General features: G+C 44.3%; 1 protein-coding gene across 1 annotated transcript; it reads left to right on the plus strand.

The window, feature by feature from the left end:
• Nucleotides 1-16,710: 16,710 nt before the first annotated feature.
• LOC138755038 (zinc finger protein 214-like) lies at nucleotides 16,711-21,713 on the plus strand. The gene is made up of 2 exons (XM_069920214.1): nucleotides 16,711-16,797; nucleotides 19,329-21,713. Exon 2 carries the CDS (start codon nucleotides 19,865-19,867, stop codon nucleotides 20,591-20,593), a length of 729 nt encoding a protein of 242 aa, XP_069776315.1. The 5' UTR covers nucleotides 16,711-16,797; nucleotides 19,329-19,864; the 3' UTR covers nucleotides 20,594-21,713.
• The last annotated feature ends 807 nt before the right edge of the window (nucleotides 21,714-22,520 follow it).

Below are 22,520 nucleotides of genomic sequence, written 5' to 3' on the forward strand. Positions count from 1 at the left end.
ATTTTCTCAAAGTAAGGTTTAAGCATGTTCACGTGACAGACCTGTGTCTCTCTTCAATGATCAGGCATCTCAATGACATAGGTGACCTGGTTAATTTTTGATTTCACCTTATATGTTCCTGAAAACTGAGCTCTCAAAGGGTTTGACTGCATTGGAAACAATACCAATACTTTGTCGCCAGGTTTAATGTACCCAATTTTTGGTTTTTGATCATACCAAATTTTCATTTTTCCCTGAGCACTTTTTAAATTTTTCCTTGCCATCTCGCAAGCCTGATGTACTGTTTTTAAATTTGAAAACATAATCCAATAGATTTGATTGTATATCATTATGTATCCACTGTTCCTTCAACAATAGTAATGGACCCCTGACTTCATGACCAAACACCTACTTAAATGGACTAAAGCCTGAGTTGCCTAACAGCAAACAATAACAAATGGATTCCTTCATCCCAATCCTTATTATTTTCCATGCAATAAGCCCTCATCATATGGAACCTTTCCAAGGCCCCTTGACTTTCAGGATGATAGGCAAACGATACAATTTGATGGGCTCCCAATTCATACACCACCTGTTGAAATATTCCAGACATAAAATTACTCCTTTGGTCCAATTGAATTTCCCTTGATAGGCCAAACAATGTGAAAAATGTTAGCATAGCCTTCACAATCGTCTTTGCTTTAATGTTTATCTTTGGAAACCTTGAAGCTGTGCACATGAGTGTTAACAAATATTCATTTCCTGCTTTGGGTTTTGGAAATGGGCCAACACAATCCACTATCACTTTTGAGAAGGGCTCCCCAAAAGCAGGGATGGGTTGTAAAGGTGCCACTGGTGTCCTTGATTAGGCTTGCCCACCAGTTGACAAGTGTGACAAGTTCTACAAAAATTCACAACATCCTTTCTTAATTTCGGCCAATAAAGCTGTTTCCTCATCTTTTCTACCATCCAAAAGGTGTACAATGAACCAACTTTAATATTTAATTTCTGTAAGTTTTGGGAATTACAACTTGCCTTATTACCGCCCAATTTTCACTGGCAGGTATCACTTGTGGTCTCCATTTTCTCATCAATATTCCATCTTGAACAAAGTAACCTACTGGCACAGTTTCAATTTCCTGGTTGGACAGAATCTTATCTCTTATCCCAGCAAGATCAGGATCATGCTTTTGTCTAGCTATTAATTCTTCTCTTGACAACAGCAAAGCTGGATCCTTTGGTTTGTCCTTAATGCTTGCCTCCACTACAGGATCATCACAGATTTTCTCTACCTCTACCTTTTGTCTAGACATGGCTCTAGTAATGACACATGCAGGATAGATTTCCAAATCCTTTTCGGACTCATAAACCAATGGCTTACTTGTGAGTTTCACCGCAGGTGAATCATTTCCTAACAAAAGAGAAACTCCATCCACCAGCAGACTTGATCATAAGATCGTAACCGGGCCATTAACTAAGTCTGATTTCATCACTATACTATGCAAAGGTATAGGCTCTGCTTCACCTTTAATTAACTTAAATTCACATCTCCAGTATCGGTCTCCTCACCAAAATTCAAAATGTTGCTTAAAATCCTGCAGGATTTTAACTGGCACTTGATTGGATCCTTCTTTAATGAAAATGAAACCTTCAGTCATGAATGGTTTAAGTATCCCTAACTTTCTCACTCTGAACACAGCGGTTGGTACCACCCCTTTCTCTTTCTTCCTTTTCAGTACAGGACAATTTGCTATTATGTACCCTGGCTTCTTACAATAGTGGCAAATAACACTCAAAAAATTTTCCTTCACACATTTCTCTTCCTCTCTTCCTTTAACCTCACTCCTAGATTTTCTTTCTACTCTACTTGGATTATCAGCAGTATTCCTTTGAAAGATTTTCCCTGGTGTCCACTTAGGCTTGTGGGTTAAAGCATATTCCTCTGCGAATTTAGCCAATTCTTACAAAGTTTTTATATTTTTCCTCTGCCAAGTACACTTGAATATCGTCAGGAACACAATTTTTAATCTCCTCAATCAGAATGTTTTCCCTTAATAAATCAAAGTTATTTTCTACTTTCATTGCAACACACCACCGATCAAAATACACAACCTTCCTATAAACAAAATCCAGGTAAGATTGGATGGCTGCTTTTTAAAAACTCCTTAACTTTTGTCTATAAGCCTTTGGGACTAGTTCATAAGATCGGAGTATAGCCTGCTTTACAAATTTGTAATCAGCTGCTTGTTGTACTGTGAGACACGAATACATGTGTTGGGCTTTCCCTTTAAGAATACTTTGTAGCAGGAGTGACCACTGGTCTGGTGGCCATTTTAAATTTACAGCTATTTTCTCATAATGCTGAAAATACTGGTCTATTTCAGCTTCCTGAAATAAAGGAACTAACTTCACTTGTCTACTGACCAGAAACCTCTCCTCCTGACCAGCACATGGGTTTTGAGCTTCTTCCTCTCTTTGTGTTAGGGTCAGCTTTAATTTAGCTAATTCTAGCTCATGCTTCCATTCTTTCTCTCTCTCCTCCATTTCTGCCTGCCTTACTGTTTCCCGTTCGGCTTTCCTTTCTGCCTCTCTTTTTTCCTCTAACTCTAGTTTTCTCAAAGCCAACTTTACTTCCTCTGAAGTTTTCTCCTTTGAAAACTGTTCTAATGCACCTTCTTCAAATACCCCCTTTCCTACATAGTGCTTAACAATCTTTCAGGTAATTTCCTTTTTTTTCATCCCAGTTCTTACTGTAAGAAGTTTTAACTTGCCAACTATAACCTTGAGTTCTGACTTTTTAGCCATTTTTAAATTAACAACTGAAGGGTTAGCTATGAACTAGTCAATATTCATAGTTGTTGGTTTTTCTGCTGGTGATTTATACAATCACTGTTTTTTTTTTCAATTTCAAGCTGGAGGTTGAGTCAAACTCAGATGACTGATAACTAAGCCCCTAAAGCTTCCAGATTGGTTTGATCCCGGATGATTTCCCCAAATTATGTTACAAGATCAAACCAGCAACCACACAGGGGTAAAGATGAACAATTACTTTATTAACAAAATTCACCTTCAAACTTTAATTCAAAAATCCCCCCCCCTTTTATAACAATGCCCACTGGTTACTATGCAAATTTCCATAACATCGTAAAACTAATAAATTCCCCAGCCTAAATATAACATATGTAATTAAAGTCTAAATTATATTTCCAACCAGCCCACAGAAAAACTTAGGCATAAAACACACAAGGTCACAAAACTTCAATCTCAACCGAATCAAAGATCATAAACAAAATTTGGTTTGTTTGGTAAAATGAAGCCAAAAGATCTTTGAGAGAGAGAGAGAGAGAGAGAGAGAGAGAGAGAGAGAGAGAGAGAGAGAGAAAAATTCGAAGTTGTCTTGTGTTGTTTGCAGAGAGAGGAACCATGGGCTTGGTCCGGATCCTTCTGGCTGCCTTCGGAATGTTCATCCCCTTTTGGAATCCCAACATTCTAATCTGTCTTCCAGACAATGACTCATGTTTTGGGCCTTCTTCCACTCCACAGCACCACCCAGTGGTGCTTTATTGTCTGTCCAGAATTTTTTACATCATTTTCTGCACATGCCCAGTCCGTCTCCCACTCAGCAGTCCACTCTTAAAGGCAAACGGTCACTTTTTACATAAAACCATACAACACAGAACTCTAACAGTGGCTACTGGGAGATCCACGCTATTGCGGCAGACAGAGCCGAGATGCTCAACAAAGCGATCACCCAGTCTGCGTTCAGTCCCTCTGATAGAGAGATGACCACAGCAGGAGCACCGGTTTCAGTAGAGAACACCTGCAGATTCAGAAGTGAAATGTTGCTTGATCTGGAAGGACAGTTTAGGGCCCCGAAAGGTGCTGAGGGACGAGGAATGGAAACAAGTGCAGCATCTCCTGCAGTAACAGGGTTAAGTCCCAAGGTCACTTTGTTTGAAAGAGGAGTACATCTCTGATGATCTAGCATGTCAGTCCTCATCCTGGGTGCAGATGCGACAGAGATGGAGGAATTGAGAATGGAATCCTTACAGGGTACGAAGAGGTGTAGTCGAGGAGTTGTGGGAGTTGGCGGGTTTATAAATGTCTGAAAAGGGATTGTCTCTCGAGATAGAAGCTGCTTTTAGGTGTTCCGATGAAGATTACCCGCCTGCAGGCACGGCTAGTGGAGTTCAGCTGGTACGTTTAAATGTCAACGGAATGGACGGCTTTCTGACACCTAACCTTGCAGGCTGACTGCTAGCCGTCTAATTGCCTAGTCCCGCCCGCGCTGCCCTCACGTCATAGCAGCGTGTCGGCCTAATGCAGAATCGGGAGCATGGAGGACATGCTGTTCAAATGCAATTCCGGCTTTTAAGCCATCATTGTTTGATCCCCGGGCGTGTTAATTTCAGAACTTTGGGAGAGTGTTGTTTTTATTTCAACCAACCGGTTTAAAAAAGTGAATGGGTAAACAATGTAGTCTGGCTCTTGAGACTGGCGCTGCAGGAGCCCACACCATCTGAGTCACGTCCCAGTAGCACATCGCCCATGTGCTGTCCGACTCGCATTCGCGAGTGAGGCGACTGGAAAGGATGAGAAAGCCTGGGCTCTTACCAGGGAGAAAAGCTGCAGCCTTTCCGGAAATGACTGGGGGGGGGGAGAGAATATTTCCAAGTTATCTACACAATCAAAGCAAAATTCTAAAGAGGGAAAACTGGGGGGTCACTAAATCCCCTCCTCCTTAACTCAAAATGCTCCCAGTTATTAAAAAACAGCAGCATGGAACACCTGCTGTGGGCTGCAAGCCTTCCGGTTTGTAATGAATCATTGACAGGCTCCACCTTACCTCTCACCAGATTGAAAAAAAGACTATTCACAATCAATTTGCAAAAGGAAACCTGGTTCAAAGTCTCATCGTTTTGTATAAATGTATTTCTATTACTGCACATGGTTAGATCTGATGGCCTTACACTGCTCCCCCGTTTGAGGAGCCCGAGAGATTGACAATAGAGCAACCTGTATTGTCGATCCTTGTATCGATAGGTTCTCGGATCCCAGCGATCGTTCGGACAACTCTGCAACTGCATTGAACCTTCGCAAAACAACGCCAGCTCCTAATGCCTGCTGCGGCAACTTGACACCACAATATTCCCAATGACGGTTCAAGACACATTTAAACAGATTTAATTTTAATCTTGAAGGGCTCAAGCTAAACAATGCATTTCGTAACGTGACTAGAAATTCTGAACCCAAAGTGTTCATTTTTACTTCTACAGGGTACGCTGAATTTCTCCAGCATTGTGTTTCTACTTCAATTACAGTATCTGTAGACGTTCGGGTTTTACTTCTGAATTTTAATCAAGAATGAATCCACAAATGCATTTATAAATGTCTCAGCAACCAGGCACTGGGGGTGGGGATGAAGCTTTTCAAAAGAAAATTAAAATGTGGATGAGTCTTTTTTCCCCCCAGACAGGGTTTGATCTGAGTGGCAAACTACAGTTCTTTGGGGGTGGGGGGGGGGGACCCTCTTGATCCAAGAAGAGATATGTCATTGAAGCGCAGCGAGGAGTGAAACTGGCTGGGTAATTCCGTTTTCAAAGTCACTCCCGCTGCCAGTCTCACTATTTGCCCAAACATATTTAAACTTCTAATGTTTCATCCATCCCGTATTATCCCAGCCCTCCTCTCATTAAAATTTGAAGATGTACGCACATTATTCCCTGAAAAATTCACACCATTTCAACGTCTCGGTGCAATTTAATCTGGAACCCCGGTCCCAGAACCGTAGCCGAAGCTAATTTCTGCTAAATATTCAGAAATTGTCGCAGAATAATTAATCGCGGCGTGAGATAGTAAAGAGATATTACGTCAATTGATTTGAAATCTGTTCTGAGCTGAGTATCACTTCGACTGTTTTAAATTGAGGTGAGGAGAAGGGAGGAGGATGGGGGGAGGGGTCGTTGAAGGAAATTATTTTTAACCACCTTAAATAAATATCCAGGTGCCAAATACTTTTAAAACATACGCACACGTTCAATATTTTTTAAAAAAGCATGAGCTAACAGATGCAAAGCAGTTCTATCTCCCCCGATCTCTCTCCCTCAACACTCTCAAGAGTTGATGGCTGACGACGTCAGCCTGGCGGCCCGTCCGCTTTCAGCGGCAACAGTCGAGACTCCGAGCAGGATATTATACCTCCTGGCCGACTTTTCCGGTTTCAGATGGCTACCCGCTTTACAGTCGGGTATTGTGGCCATCTGAAAGCGGCTAGAGAGAGGAAAGGGAGAGTGTTGCTAGAGATGGTCCAAATGAATCTGAGGTCAGGTGAAGTTAATGAGCTCATCAAGAGTACATGATGCAGCACCAAAGTTGTCATCGATGTAGCATGTAATGGACAGACGGCTTCCACCACCTGGCGGCGCTGCTGGACTCCTGTTCAGAGGACACACTACCTGCAAATCATAGCCATCAGGGTGTCCCTTGCGATTGGCCCACCTAAATCACCAGGTGCTGCAGTCCAGGCAGCCTGCCCAAACTCAGCCCTAACCTTCACCCAATTGGCCCTTGGCCCAGGTGAATCACCTCAGCTGACCCTTGCACTTGGCTTTAAGCCATTGGCCACAGCAGCCAACGGCTGCCCTGAGAGATTCCCCCCCCCCCACCCCCACCACAATACTGCCTGCAGAACTACAAAGGCAGCACCTTTCACACTAGGTTGGGGTGAGTCTCGAGGCCAGGTAGCAAGAGCGTATCTGTACTGGTCAAGGGATGGGGGCTCATATTATCACTGTGAGAGATGGGAAAATTGATCTAAAATTATGAACATGGAAGAAACTAAAGTTCATCAGTAAAATGGCTGTAACCAGTTCAAACAGGATAAGCTTGGGGCTTAGGATGCAGGAAAGCAGAGTCAGCACGATTAACATAAGAATCTTCTAGTCTTTGTGACAAGACCATAGGACTAAGATAAGGAATGGTAAGGTACAATAGAATGTAGGAAGTTGAGGTAGTCTGGATCAGATAAGGGTCTCCTAGCCCTGGACAGAAGTACCAAGTCATACATTTCTAATTAGCTAACCATACACAGATTTATACATATGAAATTAGCCAACCCTAGATAGAATGAGTCAACTCTGCATATCAAGAGACTGTAGCCCAGAGAATCAGGAAGGTGTGAATAAGGACAATGACATGATGAGGCACCCACAGGATACCCCCTGGTCCTCCAAGTGTACTGAAACTGCACGTAGGCAGGAAGGATTACCTATGCCAAACCCATCCAGGGGGCAGAAGAATGTAAGGGGGAGGGCATTCTGATACTGAAATTGACTGTATAAAAGTTGGGTGAGCCCCAGTATGTGTGTGTATTCCCAGGGTAAGGGGAAGCACCCAACTTTGCATTGTTGTAGTAATAAATGTTCTTTGTTCTCAATTTTTCTCTCGAGCAATTTCTTTAAAGGTACTTTAATTCCTAACAAATGGGGGCTCGTCCGGGATCACACTCCCTCCACTGACAGAGTGCCCCGACGACGAGAGTAGGTGCACCCCGGCTGATTCAGCTGGACTCACGGGCGACGGGTGGCTGGTCAGTGGAAGAAGCGAGTGATATCCGAGAAGAGGCATTGAGAACAAACGGCGGAAGGACGCGCGCTAGAGCAGTACTGCCAGAACTCGGTAAGAGTATTTTACTTGTTCCTAAGCATGGGAATAGCGGGCAGTAGAGATGAGAGTCCTGACACAGGACGTGACCACCAGATAGCTACGTACAGCCCGCTTGGGTTGATGTTATCTGAGTGGGGCACAGGAAAGACCCGCGGTAAAGACAAACTGACGATGGTCAGGTATTGTTGTAATGAATGGGTTAAATACCCGGTTAAAGGGAGCTCCGTGTACTGGCCAAAATTCGGATCCGAGGATGAATGGATGTGTGAAGCTTTGAACCTATGGCTCTATCAAAACCAGAAAGACAATGTTGAGAGCAGGGAATATGCAGCCTGCTGGCTCAAGGGATCCATTGAACAGCTGGTTTTGAATGAGAAAGAATTCAGGAATAAGAGAGAGGAGGAACCTCTTGTCCCTGAACCACAGGGTTGGGATGTGTTACATTCCCTCCCTCCACCCTATGTTCCTCCTATGCCAGCTCCTATCTTTCCTTCCCCTCCTATTACCTACCCTTCTGCACCTCCCCCTCCTCCTCCCCTACCACTAGAAAAGAGAGAGGAGAACCGGAGTGGTATGGTGACTCGCTCACAAAGCGCTCGATTACCACCTCCGTTAACAGTAGAGGTAGAACATTGTAACTCAGAGCAGCGTGAGACCCCTCAGGAAGAAGTGGCAGAACCCTGCGATGTATTCCTCAGGGAACAGGAACACAAATCTAAGAAACCAGAAATTAGCTGGATGCGACCCCTACGGGAGGTTCCCGTAGGAGAAGGTCTTGGGTTCGTAAATGTGCCCCTGACCAGCACTGAAGTACGTAATTTTAAGAAAGAATTAATCTCCCTGATAGAAGATCCCCAGGGATGTGCCGAACAGTTAGACCAATTTTTGGGACCAAATTTGTATACTTGGGAGGAATTAACAGCCATTTTTAAGACTTTGTTTACCTTAGATGAGCGGGGAATGATCCGACAGGCAGGCATTAAAGCATGGGATAAGGAACACCAAGGGGGACACGAGGCGATCCCTGGAGAAGCCAAATTCCCTCTCACAAAACCTAATTGGGACAAAAATACCAGTGCTGGCCGCACACTGATGGAGGAATATAGGATAAATTTGATCAGAGGAATCAAGGATTCTGTCCCCAAAGGACAGAACTTCAAAAAAGCCTTTGAGGTTCCCCAAGGTCCTGAGGAGACCCCCTCTGCATTTCTCAATAGATTGCGCACGGCAATTCAACAATACGGGGGTCTCGACATAGAATCCCCAGCAGGGGAGCAATTGGTTCTAACGGGTTTCGTTACCAACTCAGCCCCAGACATCCGAAGAAAGTTACAAAAGACAGAAAATTGGCACGAGCAAGGAATTACCCAGTTACTGCAGATTGCTCAGAGAGCATTTGTACAGAGGGTAGAGGATAAACAAAAAGGGAAAGCTAAAATTCTATTACAGACAGTTAAAGGAATAGTAGCTGACCATCACGAAAAAGAGGGGAGCCACGGGTGGGGAGGTGGAGACCCCAGCAGGTGGAGGAGTAGAGGAGGATTCCGGGGACGACGTATGCCCCCTAGAAATTTTGGGAAAGATTGGGAAACGGGACCCCTCATTTGTTTTCATTGTAAAAAGGAAGGGCACTTTAAAAAGGAATGCCCACTGCGAGCAATGGACACACGTTCCTATGCCTTGATGGAAGCTGATCACGAATAATGGGGTCACGGTTCTCAATTAATACATACCGTGGGGCTGCAAGGAGAACCGTTAGTTAATTTATGCATAGGACCCCACAGGGATAAGATGACATTTCTGGTCGATTCTGGAGCTGCCCGATCTAGCGTTCTATACCAACCTAAGGGGGTGAAAATAGAAGGGACAGTTACAGTTTCTGGGGTAGGAGGTCGAGACTTTCCAGTCCCGGTATTGCGAGAAGTCAGTATTCAAATGGGAGATAAGATCATAATTGAGGATCTTCTATTACTTCCCCAAGCCGGAGTATGCTTGCTAGGAAGGGATTTACAGGACCAATTGGCTATCGGTACTCGACCTCTACAATCAGGCATTGGAGTACAATTCTATGTTTTAAACGAAGAAGATCGCAAACTAATAAATCCAAGAGTATGGGCAGGGAATGGAAATAGAGGAATCCTTGATATTCCTCCGCTACAAGTCACGCTAAAAGATTCTCAACGAATTGTTAGACAGAAACAGTACCCAATTCCGATGGCTGGCCGGAAAGGCTTACAGCCCGTAATTGACCAGTTGATTCAAGACGGTATACTCGAACCCTGTATGTCTCCCTTTAATACCCCGATTTTACCTGTTCAAAAGCCAGACGGCACCTACCGTCTAGTACAGGACATGAGGGAGCTTAACAAATTCATTCTTGCCCGTCACCCGGTTGTACCCAACCAGTATACCATCATGAGTAAAATTGACCCCCATAATCAATGGTTTAGTGTCATTGATTTAAAGGATGCATTCTGGACTTGTCCATTGGCCACAGAAAGCAGAGACATGTTCGCCTTTGAATGGGAGAACCCCTTTACTGGCCGTAAAAACCAATACCGGTGGACTGTCCTTCCCCAAGGCTTTACCGAATCGCCCAATTTATTTGGTCAAGTCTTAGAGCGGGTATTAGATGAAGCTCCTAAGATAGAAAATTGCCAACTCATACAGTATGTGGATGACTTGCTAATTACTGCAAGAACACAGGAATTAGCAAAAGATTTTACAGTAGCACTTTTAAACTTTCTGGAGAAGAAAGGTCTGAGAGTCAGTGAGTCTAAATTACAATTTGTGCAAACCGAGGTCAAATACTTAGGTCATCTAGTTAGTCAAGGAACCAGGAAAATTAGCCCAGAAAGAATAACTGGTATTATACAGATCCCCCCTCCCAAAAATGCTCAAGAACTCAGGAAATTCCTCGGGTTAGTGGGATTCTGTAGAATATGGATAGAAAATTATTCGATTATGGTCAAATTTCTTTATGATAAGATTTCCAGTATAAGACCCGAAACCCTTGACTGGACGGATGAAGAGATTGACAAATTCAACTTTGTTAAACGGTGCCTAACGAGTGCCCCAGCTTTAGCGCTGCCCGACCTAAACAAAACCTTTGATTTGTACACTAATACCAAAGCTGGAACAGCCACCGGCGTGCTCACACAGAGCAAGGCTGGCTATAGACAACCAGTGGCTTTCCTGTCAAAGCTTTTAGACCCCGTTTGTCGCGGCTGGCCAGAATGTATACAAGCCGTCGCAGCCACTGCAATTTTGGTGGAAGAAGGACGAAAGATTACTTTCGGTGCCCCTATGACAGTGCATACCCCTCATACAGTCCGCAATATTCTATTACAGCGGGCTGGAAGGTGGCTCACGGATTCGAGAATCTTAAAATACGAAACGATACTAATGGACAGCAATGATTTGACCTTAATTACAACCAAAACTCTCAACCCAGCAGCCTTCCTCATCTCCCCAGCTAATGACCAGCCTTTGGACAATTTAGAACATTCGTGCTCAGAGGTTATCGACTTACAAACAAAAATTAGGGAAGACCTAACCGATGTCCCTTTAACTGAAGGGGAAAAATTGTTTATTGATGGTTCTTCACGTTGTATTGCAGGAACCCGCTATAGCGGGTATAGTATAGTGGACGGTAAACAGGAACTGGTGATCGAAGCTGGTCGCCTCCCTGGCCATTGGTCAGCACAATCCTATGAGTTATATGCCCTCTGTAGAGCACTCCACGAACTAGAGAACAAGGTAGGAACGATCTACACTGATTCTAAATATGCTTTTGGGGTAGTCCATACCTTCGGTAAGATATGGAAGGAAAGAGGGATGATAACTGGCAAAGGACAAAAGTTAGCTCATGAACAGTTAATTACCCAATCCTTGGAGGCTTTAACACTCCCGTCCGATATTGCCATTGTACATGTGCGGGGACATCAGACTGGTAACAGTCCTGAAGCTAGAGGAAACAGGCAGGCTGATGCAGCTGCCAAACAGGCGGCATTAGCAGAAAAGATTCATTTATACCAGCTACTACCCACGCCAATAGAGATTAAAAAGAATCCCATCTTTTCACGGGAAGAAGAGGTCGCAATGAGAGATAAGGGATTTTGCCAGACTGCCGACGGGTTGTGGTGGACAGTAGACGGACGGCAAGTTGTTAACAAAGCCATAGCCCGCCAAGTCATAGATCAGTTACATCAACAAACACATTGGGGAACCCAGTCCCTTATTGATGCTTTTGCACGTTCCCTTCACTGCCCTGGCATATACAATATTACTAAATCTGCTACTCGATCTTGTCCCATTTGTCAAAGGGTTAATAAGAAATCGATGCGCCAAGTAATACCTGGCGGTCGCGACATTGCCGTTCGCCCGTTCCAGCGCATACAAATAGACTTTACTGAACTTCCTAAGATTGGCATTTACAAATTTCTCCTTGTCATGGTCGATCATTTCACAAGATGGGTTGAAGCTTTTCCTACCCCGAATGATCGTGCCAACACTGTCATCCGAATACTTATTGAATGTGTCATTCCACGATACGGTATGATGCAGACCACTGATTCAGATAGAGGTACGCATTTCACCTCTAAGATTCTACAGGGTGTCTGCAAGAACTTAGGAATAGAATGGCAACTACATACCCCATGGCATCCCCAAAGTTCGGGGCGAGTCGAACGTATGAATCAAACATTGAAACTCCAACTCACTCGACTTCATGAAGAGACTGGTCTGTCCTGGATTAAATCATTACCGTTAGCCCTGATTAGAATTCGGACAGCACCTCGTAAAGACCTTGCAGTCTCACCGTATGAGATGATGTTTGGACTCCCATTTATGGGGTTCCACACTGATTCTCCCATTCCTGAAGCAAATGACCAATACATTTCTAAATTTTTACGAGGACTTTCTACTTCCATCCAAGATTTAAAGCAAAAAGGACTCTTAGCCCAAACACCACCCTTAGACTTTCCTATACATTCTATTAAACCTGGTGATTGGGTTTATGTAAAAGCATGGCAAGAAGATCAACTAAAACCTGCCTGGGATGGTCCCTTCTGTGTACTTTTAATTACAGACACCGCAGTAAGAACAAGAGAGAAAGGCTGGACCCACATTCAAAGAATTAAACCAGCTTCTGAACCACAACATCACGACACACAGATTCAAACCCCAACCTGGCGTGCAGTTCCTCATCCATCAGACCTGAAACTTACACTGCGCCGTGACAAAGTGCCGTAATGTTACTCGTTTTTTTTTTAATGGTTTATTCAGTTATTGTTGTATTTTATTGCTGTTTTCAATGAGCTTTACAGTTATGATGGTTTATTCAGTTATTGTTGTATTTTATTGCTGTTTTCAATGAGCTTTACAGTTATGGTGGTTTATTCAGTTATTGTTGTATTTTATTGCTGTTTTCAATGAGCTTTACAGTTATGGTGGTTTATTCAGTTATTGTTGTATTTTATTGCTGTTTTCAATGAGCTTTACAGTTATGGTGGTTTATTCAGTTATTGTTGTATTTTATTGCTGTTTTCAATGAGCTTTACAGTTATGGTGGTTTATTCAGTTATTGTTGTATTTTATTGCTGTTTTCAATGAGCTTTACAGTTATGGTGGTTTATTCAGTTATTGTTGTATTTTATTGCTGTTTTCAATGAGCTTTACATTTATTGTGGTTTATTCAGTTATTGTTGTTTTTTTGCTGCTTACAATGGGTTTTACTTTCATTGTTGTTTACTCATTTTTTTGGAATATTGTTCGTTAATATTTTAAGTCCCCCTGGAATAGGGGCAGCAGAGGTTACAATTGTGCTCCTTTAGAATGTAGACAGGGCATAGATTTAATGTATAGTCATAGTGGGATACAAGGGATTCCAATACGGACCAGGGGAACTGAACAGCTTTAGTGGAGTACATCTAATTTGTATCTTAGCCTACACAGGTATTAGAGACAAGAGTTTTGAGGCAATAACACAAAGGACATGGTGGGACAAAGACAGACAGAATGGTAGTCAGGATTGTACATGTAGCAGAGAGAGAGAGAGTTGATACATATGCTAATGTACACAGACAAGCTGCAACACACAGTTAAATCACAAGAAACAATCCCCCCCCCCAGCTTGGTCACTTTTCATCACCCCGTGAAGGGGAGCACCAGTTTCCAACAACGTGAGCTGCTTGACACTTTAATATCAGGCTCCAAACAGCCTTCGGAGATCGGTGGCCCTAGGGTTCGGGGCTGAAGAGGACATCAGATACTAGCCGCAATTCAACGGAACCGCCTGACTACTCGTTCGCTGCTGAAGGCAGCGCTTCTCACAGACTGCTACTCGTTCGCTGCTGAAGGCAGCGTTTCTCAGAGACTGCTACTTGTTGCTGCTGAAGGCAGCGTCTCTCACAGACTTCGTCAGGACAATGCTTACAAAAGTCGGGTGGTTCAAAGACACTGCTTCAATGTTTCAACGTGAATCTGCCCATGCCCATGTTCAGACGTGGCAACTTCGGACTGATGTGGGATGGACTAGACTCTTTACTGAGAACTGGAGCCTGATACTCACAACCCTAATAAGCAGCTGGACTCGCTACTCTGACCTTCATGGTGCTCCCCTACCTAAAGACTTTACACAGGTGTTACATTTCGGTTATTGACCAGCTGGGTAAAACTACACCTTACACTTGAAAGATCAGTATTACTGATCTAAAAGAAAAGTGAGGAGTGGGGGGGGGGGGGGGGGGGATCAGTCACACTGACACTAGTAACCAAAGATCAGTAACACTGATCATGGTGAAAGATCAGTATTACTGATCTAAAAGAAAAGTGAGGATTGTGAGAGATGGGAAAATTGATCTAAAATTATGAACATGGAAGAAACTAAAGTTCATCAGTAAAATGGCTGTAACCAGTTCAAACAGGATAAGCTTGGGGCTTAGGATGCAGGAAAGCAGAGTCAGCACGATTAACATAAGAATCTTCTAGTCTTTGTGACAAGACCATAGGACTAAGATAAGGAATGGTAAGGTACAATAGAATGTAGGAAGTTGAGGTAGTCTGGATCAGATAAGGGTCTCCTAGCCCTGGACAGAAGTACCAAGTCATACATTTCTAATTAGCTAACCATACACAGATTTATACATATGAAATTAGCCAACCCTAGATAGAATGAGTCAACTCTGCATATCAAGAGACTGTAGCCCAGAGAATCAGGAAGGTGTGAATAAGGACAATGACATGATGGGGCACCCACAGGATACCCCCTGGACCTCCAAGTGTACTGAAACTGCACGTAGGCAGGAAGGATTACCTATGCCAAACCCATCCAGGGGGCAGAAGAATGTAAGGGGGAGGGCATTCTGATACTGAAATTGACTGTATAAAAGTTGGGTGAGCCCCAGTATGTGTGTGTATTCCCAGGGTAAGGGGAAGCACCCAACTTTGCATTGTTGTAGTAATAAATGTTCTTTGTTCTCAATTTTTGTCTCAAGCAATTTCTTTAAAGGTACTTTAATTCCTAAAATCACCTTGATCCTGACTGTTGAAGGTGTAGCCGCTTTCAGGTGCTCGGACGCAGATAATGCGCTGGCAGATGCAGCTGGGAGAATGCAGCTGGGATATTCAAGTGACCGCAAAGAAGACACCTTTCTGACACCTGAACGTGCGGGCTGAAGGAGAGCCGCGTCCAAGCAAACACCGGGTTGGCCAAAATGCTGCGGAAAACCTTACCAGGATAGTAAGGTTGACTGTAGTGGATATACATTGATAGTGGAAGTTCTTTAATGCTTCAGGCCCGTTTAACCGAAGTGTAGTGGAAATAGCAATGTTCCAACAGCAAGTGGAGTTTCACAAAAGCTCGCTGAGCAAATCAAAGAAGATCAAGTAATAAATACATTTAAAAATGTTTTAAGCACTTTATTCTGGACAGCCCTGTGATCTGTTTCAGGGAGTGGGGGTAGTGTTTCTAGTAAACCAATCAAAAAGGGACAAAGGTGCAACTGGATTCAAACACTAGGGATTGTTTTTCCCAATTGCCAACATAAAAGAAGAACTTGACTACAATCTCAGTTTGACTTTTTGAAGTTCAGTTCAAGTTTCCTTCGCATGTTAGTGATTTTATACATCCATGCGCTATCATGCACCCAGATATACAGTAACATAAAGATACTTATTTTCAAAAAGTATTCAATTTTGTAATTGTGAAAATTTGATCCTTCTCCCAGTTCAATTAATGACTTGTGGGTATCTGCAGTTACATTATTCTTTACATAACACGATCGTTATCAGGAAGCGATGCTATGTGTGCTGTGGCCACAATCACTGCTGCGTTCAGATGCCACAGGGAATCCTCCGAGCCAGAGGGTTAGGTAAGCACTCCTCAGGGCCGGGTTCTCCACTTTCAGGTGGCCTCCCGACAGCTGCATTTGGGTATTTTAGATGGCTTTACAGTTGGGTATTCTGGCCACCTGAAAGTGGCTTGTATGTTCATGTAATTTCCCCCCGTCTTTTGTCGTTTCTTCCCTCGTTAGCCAAGGTTTTTATTTACCCCTTCCGTATTGTGTGCAAAGGTTTGTCTGGCATATTGACTCTGTTGTCCCGTTTGCATCCTCGTAATAAACATGTGCCATGTCCCTCAACTTTGGTCTGTTTCTTAACCTGTGGGACCCACACGAACCCGAACAACATTCGGCGCTGCGAATAGGGTCCCAAGGGTTTTGGCCAAGCACAGATCAGAGAGGGATGTAACGGAACAGGGGAAGGAAAGCCAGTACGGCCGGGAGGGACAGGGGTTGCAGCACTCCCTGATGCCCCCAGGGTGAAAGGAGGAGCGGTCCCTGCCCTCACCCCCTTCCCGGCCTTTCCCTTCCCCATCAAAAGAGAGTGAAACAACTGTACATCACCACCCTGAACAGATTAAGTATTCTCACGTCCACGCCCAGAACCAGGATACATCCTCTCCTCCTGACACCGGCGGGTACCTGAGATACCTGAGACGTACGGTCCTGGTCCCTGTGACGTCAGCACGCACACGCCTGGGAGACCGTCACGTCGCGGGACGGAGGGGGCTGTCAATCAGAGGAGTGTCAACGCCCAGAGATTCACTGCGAAGGTGCGCAGTGGCTTCCCGGCGAACCGGCCACGCGCAAGGTTAGGGGAGGCGTCATTGACGCGGTCAGGGTCGAATTCAGCGTGGGGCCCGGAGCAGATGCTTCTTTCGCTGCTCGGTGAATCCGGTTCCGCCCAACGGGGAAGATCATGTTGACGATCTCAGACTGCCTTTAACGGGTTCATGGTGACCATTTCCTCTCAATGACCGCTCAACGTTCCCAGAATCCTCTCTGCGAAGAGCGAAGGACGCAGGCGCCACACGCCTGGAGTGACGTCACATGGGGGGGCCGCCTCCATCTGACGCTGACGCTTTGCTCTCCGGTTGGCGGCAAGTGGAGGCCGCGGCCACTTCGGGCCCCGCTTCCCTGTGGGAATTGGCCGCTGTGCCAGGAGGCTGGAGACCCAGCCGGATGAACGGCTCGGCCCTGGTAGGAAGTGCTCGCTCAGGCGGGCGGGGCTGCTCTGCAAAGCCCCGGGCGCCTCGTCTGGGCCCGATGGAGCGGATTCAGGAACGCGTGGCATTCTGGGTAAAGAGGCGAACATGAGTTTCCTTCGCACTGCACAAACGTGCTGTCAGTCAAAGGGCGAGCAACGTTTTGGGCCTGGGCTCCTCGTCAAGGGACGAGGAAATTAATTAAAAAAAGGGTGTCGGGTGGGGTGGAAGATCGAGCTCAGGGTAACAGATCACAAGTGGAAAAATATACTGGAGAACTCAGCCGGTGTCGCAGCGTCCAAAGGAGGAACCGACATTTCGGGCCTGAGCCCTGAGAAACATAGAAACCCTACAGCACAATACAGGCCCTTCGGCCCACAAAGTTTGTCAAACCTTGTCCCGACCTAGAAATTACTAGGGTTACACATAGTCCTCTATTTTTCTAAGCTGCATGTACATTTACAAAAGTCTCTGAAAAGACCCTATTGTATCTGCCTCCACTACCGTTGCCAGCAACCCATTTCACACGCCCACCATTCTCTTCGGAAAAAAACGTACCCCTGACATCTCTCTACCTACTTCCCAGCACCTTAAACCAGTGCCCCTTTGTGGCAACCATTTCAGCCCTGGGGAAAAAGCCTCTTGACATCTACATGATCAATGCCCCTCATTAACTTATTCCTTCTTTAAGGAATAAGCAAAGAACAGGAAGGTGTCAGAATAAAGGCTGAAGAATGGCAGGGGGTGGAGACCATCAAGGAGAGGTCTTAATTGCGTATGATAAAAGGAGAGATGATCATTGGTTTTGGCTCTGTGGAAGGAGATGGGGAAAGGGGAAGAGTGAGACAGAGCAACAGAGGAATGAAGGGGAGTGTGGTTAATGGAAACTGGAAAAGTCATTGTTAATACCATCTGGTTAGAGAGTGCTCAGATGGAAGATGAGGTGGTGTTCCTTCAATTTGCGGGTGGTCTCAGTCTGGCAGTACATGAGACCATTGACAGACAAGTCAGCAAGGGAATGGGACTGGGAATTGAAATGGGAGATCCACACTATTGCAGCAGACAGAGCTGTGATGCTCAACAAAGTGATCTCCAATCTGCGTCCATTCTCACTGATGTAGAGGAGACCACAGTTGGAGCACTGGGTGCAGTGGATGACCCCTGCAGATTCACGTGAAATATTATTTCACTTGGACAGTTTGGGGCCCTGAATGGTGGTGAAGGAGGAGTTTTGGGCACCAGTGAAGCATATCCTGCAGTCACAGGGTGTGGACCAAGTGGACGATTGGTGGGAGAGAGGAGTGGAGCGGTCCCTGTGGAAGGAAGTGAGGGGAATACAGTTTGTGTCTAGTGGTGGGATCACAGTAGGTGGCAGAAATGGCGGAGGTGGACACAGGTGGGAGGGTAGAAGAGAATAATCAGCTTCAGTTTGGCATCTTCACCCACCATCACCTTTTTATTCTGTTTTTGCTTATACCAGAGAAAGGGCCCAGGCTGGAAATGTTGGTGATGAAAACACACAGAAATGCTGGAGGAACTCAGCTGGTCTTGCAGTGTCCATAGGAGGTAAAGAGTAAGTTCCCCTTTCTTTCCCATGGATGCTGCGTGACCTGCTGAGTTTCTCCAGCAGGATTGTATGTAACATTCAACCTCAGTGTCTGCAGACTTCCTCATTTAACTCCATTGGTTCTACTCGCCTGTTGCACTCTCCCTGTCAGTCAGCCGAGCAAATTGAAAAATACATGTGGGTGGAATTGGAGCTGATTGGCTTTCCAGACCTTGTTGACATCCACATTGTTGAGGAAACAGCTTCAGTTGGAAGAGTTAAAAATAGTCAATGAACTAAATTTAATTCCCAGTAAATAAAACTCTAGAAGAGCACAAAAACTGCAGATGCTGGAATTTTGAGTGAACAATGGGAAGCTGCAGGGAGTTAGTGGGTCAGGTTGCATCCAAGGCCAACGTTTCAGGTTGGGACCCTTTACAAAACTCTCATTACATGAACTTCTTGACTAATTTAATGCCTATAAAGTCCCAACTTTCTGACTGAGGTGGGAATATGGCCAATCACTGACCACAGAAACCAAAGTGACCTTTTCTACCTTGCTGCCTTTCTCTGAATACACTTGTTTTGCAGGGTGATAAAAGCAGAGGATTTGTGGATGGGAATCAAAGGCAACATTAAGCACCAGTCACACCAGCGAAGAGGAGATGCATGTTTTATTTCTGAGAAGAGATTACAAGCCACAATGTAACCAGAAAGGCAGTGAGATTCACACCCCTGAATAAGAGTCTTAAGGACCACTGACTCTGTAAGGAATTTTGGCCAGTTTCACACAAAGAGTCACCGAGGAAAACACAAGCACATACTCTGAGAGGCTTTGATGAACTAAACAGGAGTGAAGCCAAATATTTATTTTCCACATCACTGAAGGAGTGAGCAAATATTTTCTGTTAAAAGAGATCGATCGCTGTTGATGCTTGAAAAACAATTTTCAGTCCCAGACTAAAATTTGTGCTTCAGGATTAGCTGGACTTCACCTGGAAGTAGTCGGGTGAATCTGGAGCAAACACCATGTTCTTTCCACTAATGATTTTGGGCATTGGGAGCAAATCTAACTAAGGCCTGGTCACTCAGTTGCTTGAGCGAAGGCGTCCACTCTGCCTTCTGAAATGAGTGCCCACCAGCAGGCCAACAGGGTGAAGCGGCAGTTCACCTGCGTGGAGTCCAGAAAGGGGTTTACTAAGTCCTCCCACCACCTAACCCACCAGAGTGTCCACTCTGGGGAGAAGCCCTTCACCTGCTTTGAGTGTGGAAAGGGGTTCAGTCGATCTCCAGACTTGCTGACCCACTGGCAGGTTCACACTGGCGAGTGGGCCTTCACCTGCCCCGAGTGTGACAAGGGCTTTACCCAGTCTTCTAACCTCAAGACCCACCGGCGGATCCACACCGGGGAAAAGCCCTTTACTTGCCCGGAGTGCGGCAGGGGATTCAGTCAGTCATCAAACTTTATGACCCACCGTAGAGTTCACACCGGTGAGAGGCCCTTCACCTGCCCCAAGTGCGGCAAGTGCTTCACCCACTCCTCTAACCTGAATTCTCACCTGAGGATCCACACTAGGGAGAGGCCCTTCACCTGCCCTGTGTGTGGCAAGTGTTTCATCCATTCCTCTCACTTGAAGTCCCATCGGCGGATCCACACTGGTGAGAGGCCCTTCACCAGCCTTGCGTGTGGTAAGGGCTTCACCCGCTCCTCCAGCCTGAAGATCCACAGGCGGATCCACACCGGGGAGAGGCCCTTCACCTGCCCTGAGTGCAGCAAGGGCTTCGCCCGCTCTTCTGGCCTGAAGTCCCACCAGCAGATCCACAACAGTGAGAGGCCCTTCACATCCACCGAGTGAGGCAAGGGATTCAGTCGATCATCAGACTTGCTGATCCACCAGCAGGTTCACACTGTCCTTTAGACTGAATATGTACTGATGGAGCCACACCAGCGTACAGTGCATGGGAAAGGATTCGCTCGGTAATCTAACTTGATGACCCACCAGTGGGTTGATGCCGGGGGCAATGTTTAAATCTGTCATATGTTCAGCATTTAAGTGTTTATATTTTTTAAAAATTAAATTTGGTGACGTGGGTTCGAACCCACTGCTGCCTGTAAGGAGCTTATATGTTCTCCCGGTGACATGTTTGGCTTTCCTCTGGGGGCTTTGGTTTCCTCCCACTATCCAATAACGTACATGGATTGTAGGTTAATTGGGTGTATTTAGGCGACACGGACTTATGGGCCGAAAGGGCCTGTTACCATGCTGTATCTTTAAAATTAAAACATTTTTAAAAATTGAAACCTGTAATTTCCTGCTCCATTGGGTAGTGGAGGCCAGATCATTAGGTCTAATTAAGGTGAAGATAAAAATGCATTTACCAGATTGAAGTGTTAAAGCAGTCACAGAAGAGAAGAAGCTATCTCAGTTTACAGCAGGATGAAGATCATTTGGGAAGATGGGCCAAAACTGGCTAATGGAATTTAACTCTTTTTGGAATATTTTATTTAAAAATTTTCCATACATGTAATTAGTAAACTGCAAACAGACAAATAGATTAAATGTAATATTACAATGATTACATGCTGGTTAACCCATCCTCACCCTCCGCCTCCCTCCCTCCTTCCTTATACCCCCCTCCCACTCAGAAATTGTACAAAAAGAAAAAATACATGTCTGATATATAGTTCTTTAAAATATAGAAGAGAGAGAAATAGTTTCCTGGATTGCACAAAAGATTGGTTCACACACAGGGGTCCGAGAGTGTTTGTACCACCTTAGGGAAGAAGATTAACATGGGTCTTAAGAGGCAGGAAGTACAATTTCTAAAAAAAGGTCTGGGTTTTGTGGAAATACAGTGCCAGTAATTTGTTCTAAAAATTTCTGTAAAAAGGTTCCTATCTCTTCACCACATCTTAAACATTTATCTGTAAAATCCAATTTCAGTCTATTAAATTTTTTACTGTGTTAAATATAATTGACGCAGTTGATTATATTGAATTAATCTATACCTTACATTTATAGTTTTTGTCATGCAGTCTCGATAAAGATCTGACCATCTTTTCTCATCAGTTGTGATATTTAGATCTGCCTCCCATTTCTGTCTAGATTTATGAACTCCCTGTTTAATCGTGCCTACTTAATAAAAGGTACATTACAGAGATAAATTTCTTAGAGTTACCTCTCCTGATAAGAATTTCCAACTCATTACAAGCTGGTAAAAACATTGTTGAACCTAACTTTTCCCACAAATATCCTCTCAATTAAAGAAAAGTAAAAAAAATGTATTCTGGATTATTCCCTATTTGTTGAAATGGCATCAATTGATCTTGTTCAAAGCAATCTATATATTTAAAAATGATTATATCCAATCATTTAGTAAAAGGTATAAGATTATTTGGAATCAAAGGTGTCTTAGGTGATAGACTTATTTTTGTTCCAATGTAGTTATTTATCTTATTCCAAATAGTGATCAAATTTTTCAACAATGGTGCTTCTTTCATACCAGTTCTTAATTTTGAATCCCATTTGTGTATAAATTCCTCTGCTAATTTCTCTCCTATTTTATCAATCTCTAACCCACACCGATTTTCCCGATCCCTCAAATAAAGAAGTAAGAAATCTCATTTGAGCTGCTTGATAATAATTCTTAAAGTTAGGAAGCTATAAACCTCCTGATTCATATTTCCACATTAATCTTTCTGTAGAAATTCTTGACATTTTACCTTTCTAAAGAAATTTCCTTATTTGTTTATTTAAAATTTTTCAAAAAATGTGTTAGTTT

The sequence above is a fragment of the Narcine bancroftii genome, chromosome 2, assembly GCF_036971445.1.
Source record: "Narcine bancroftii isolate sNarBan1 chromosome 2, sNarBan1.hap1, whole genome shotgun sequence".
Taxonomy (NCBI): Eukaryota; Metazoa; Chordata; class Chondrichthyes; order Torpediniformes; family Narcinidae; genus Narcine; species Narcine bancroftii.

What these genes read in the sequence shown, in the direction of transcription:
- LOC138755038 (XM_069920214.1), top strand. Translation starts at nt 19,865, where the DNA reads ATGAGTGCCCACCAGCAGGCCAACAGGGTGAAGCGGCAGTTCACCTGC.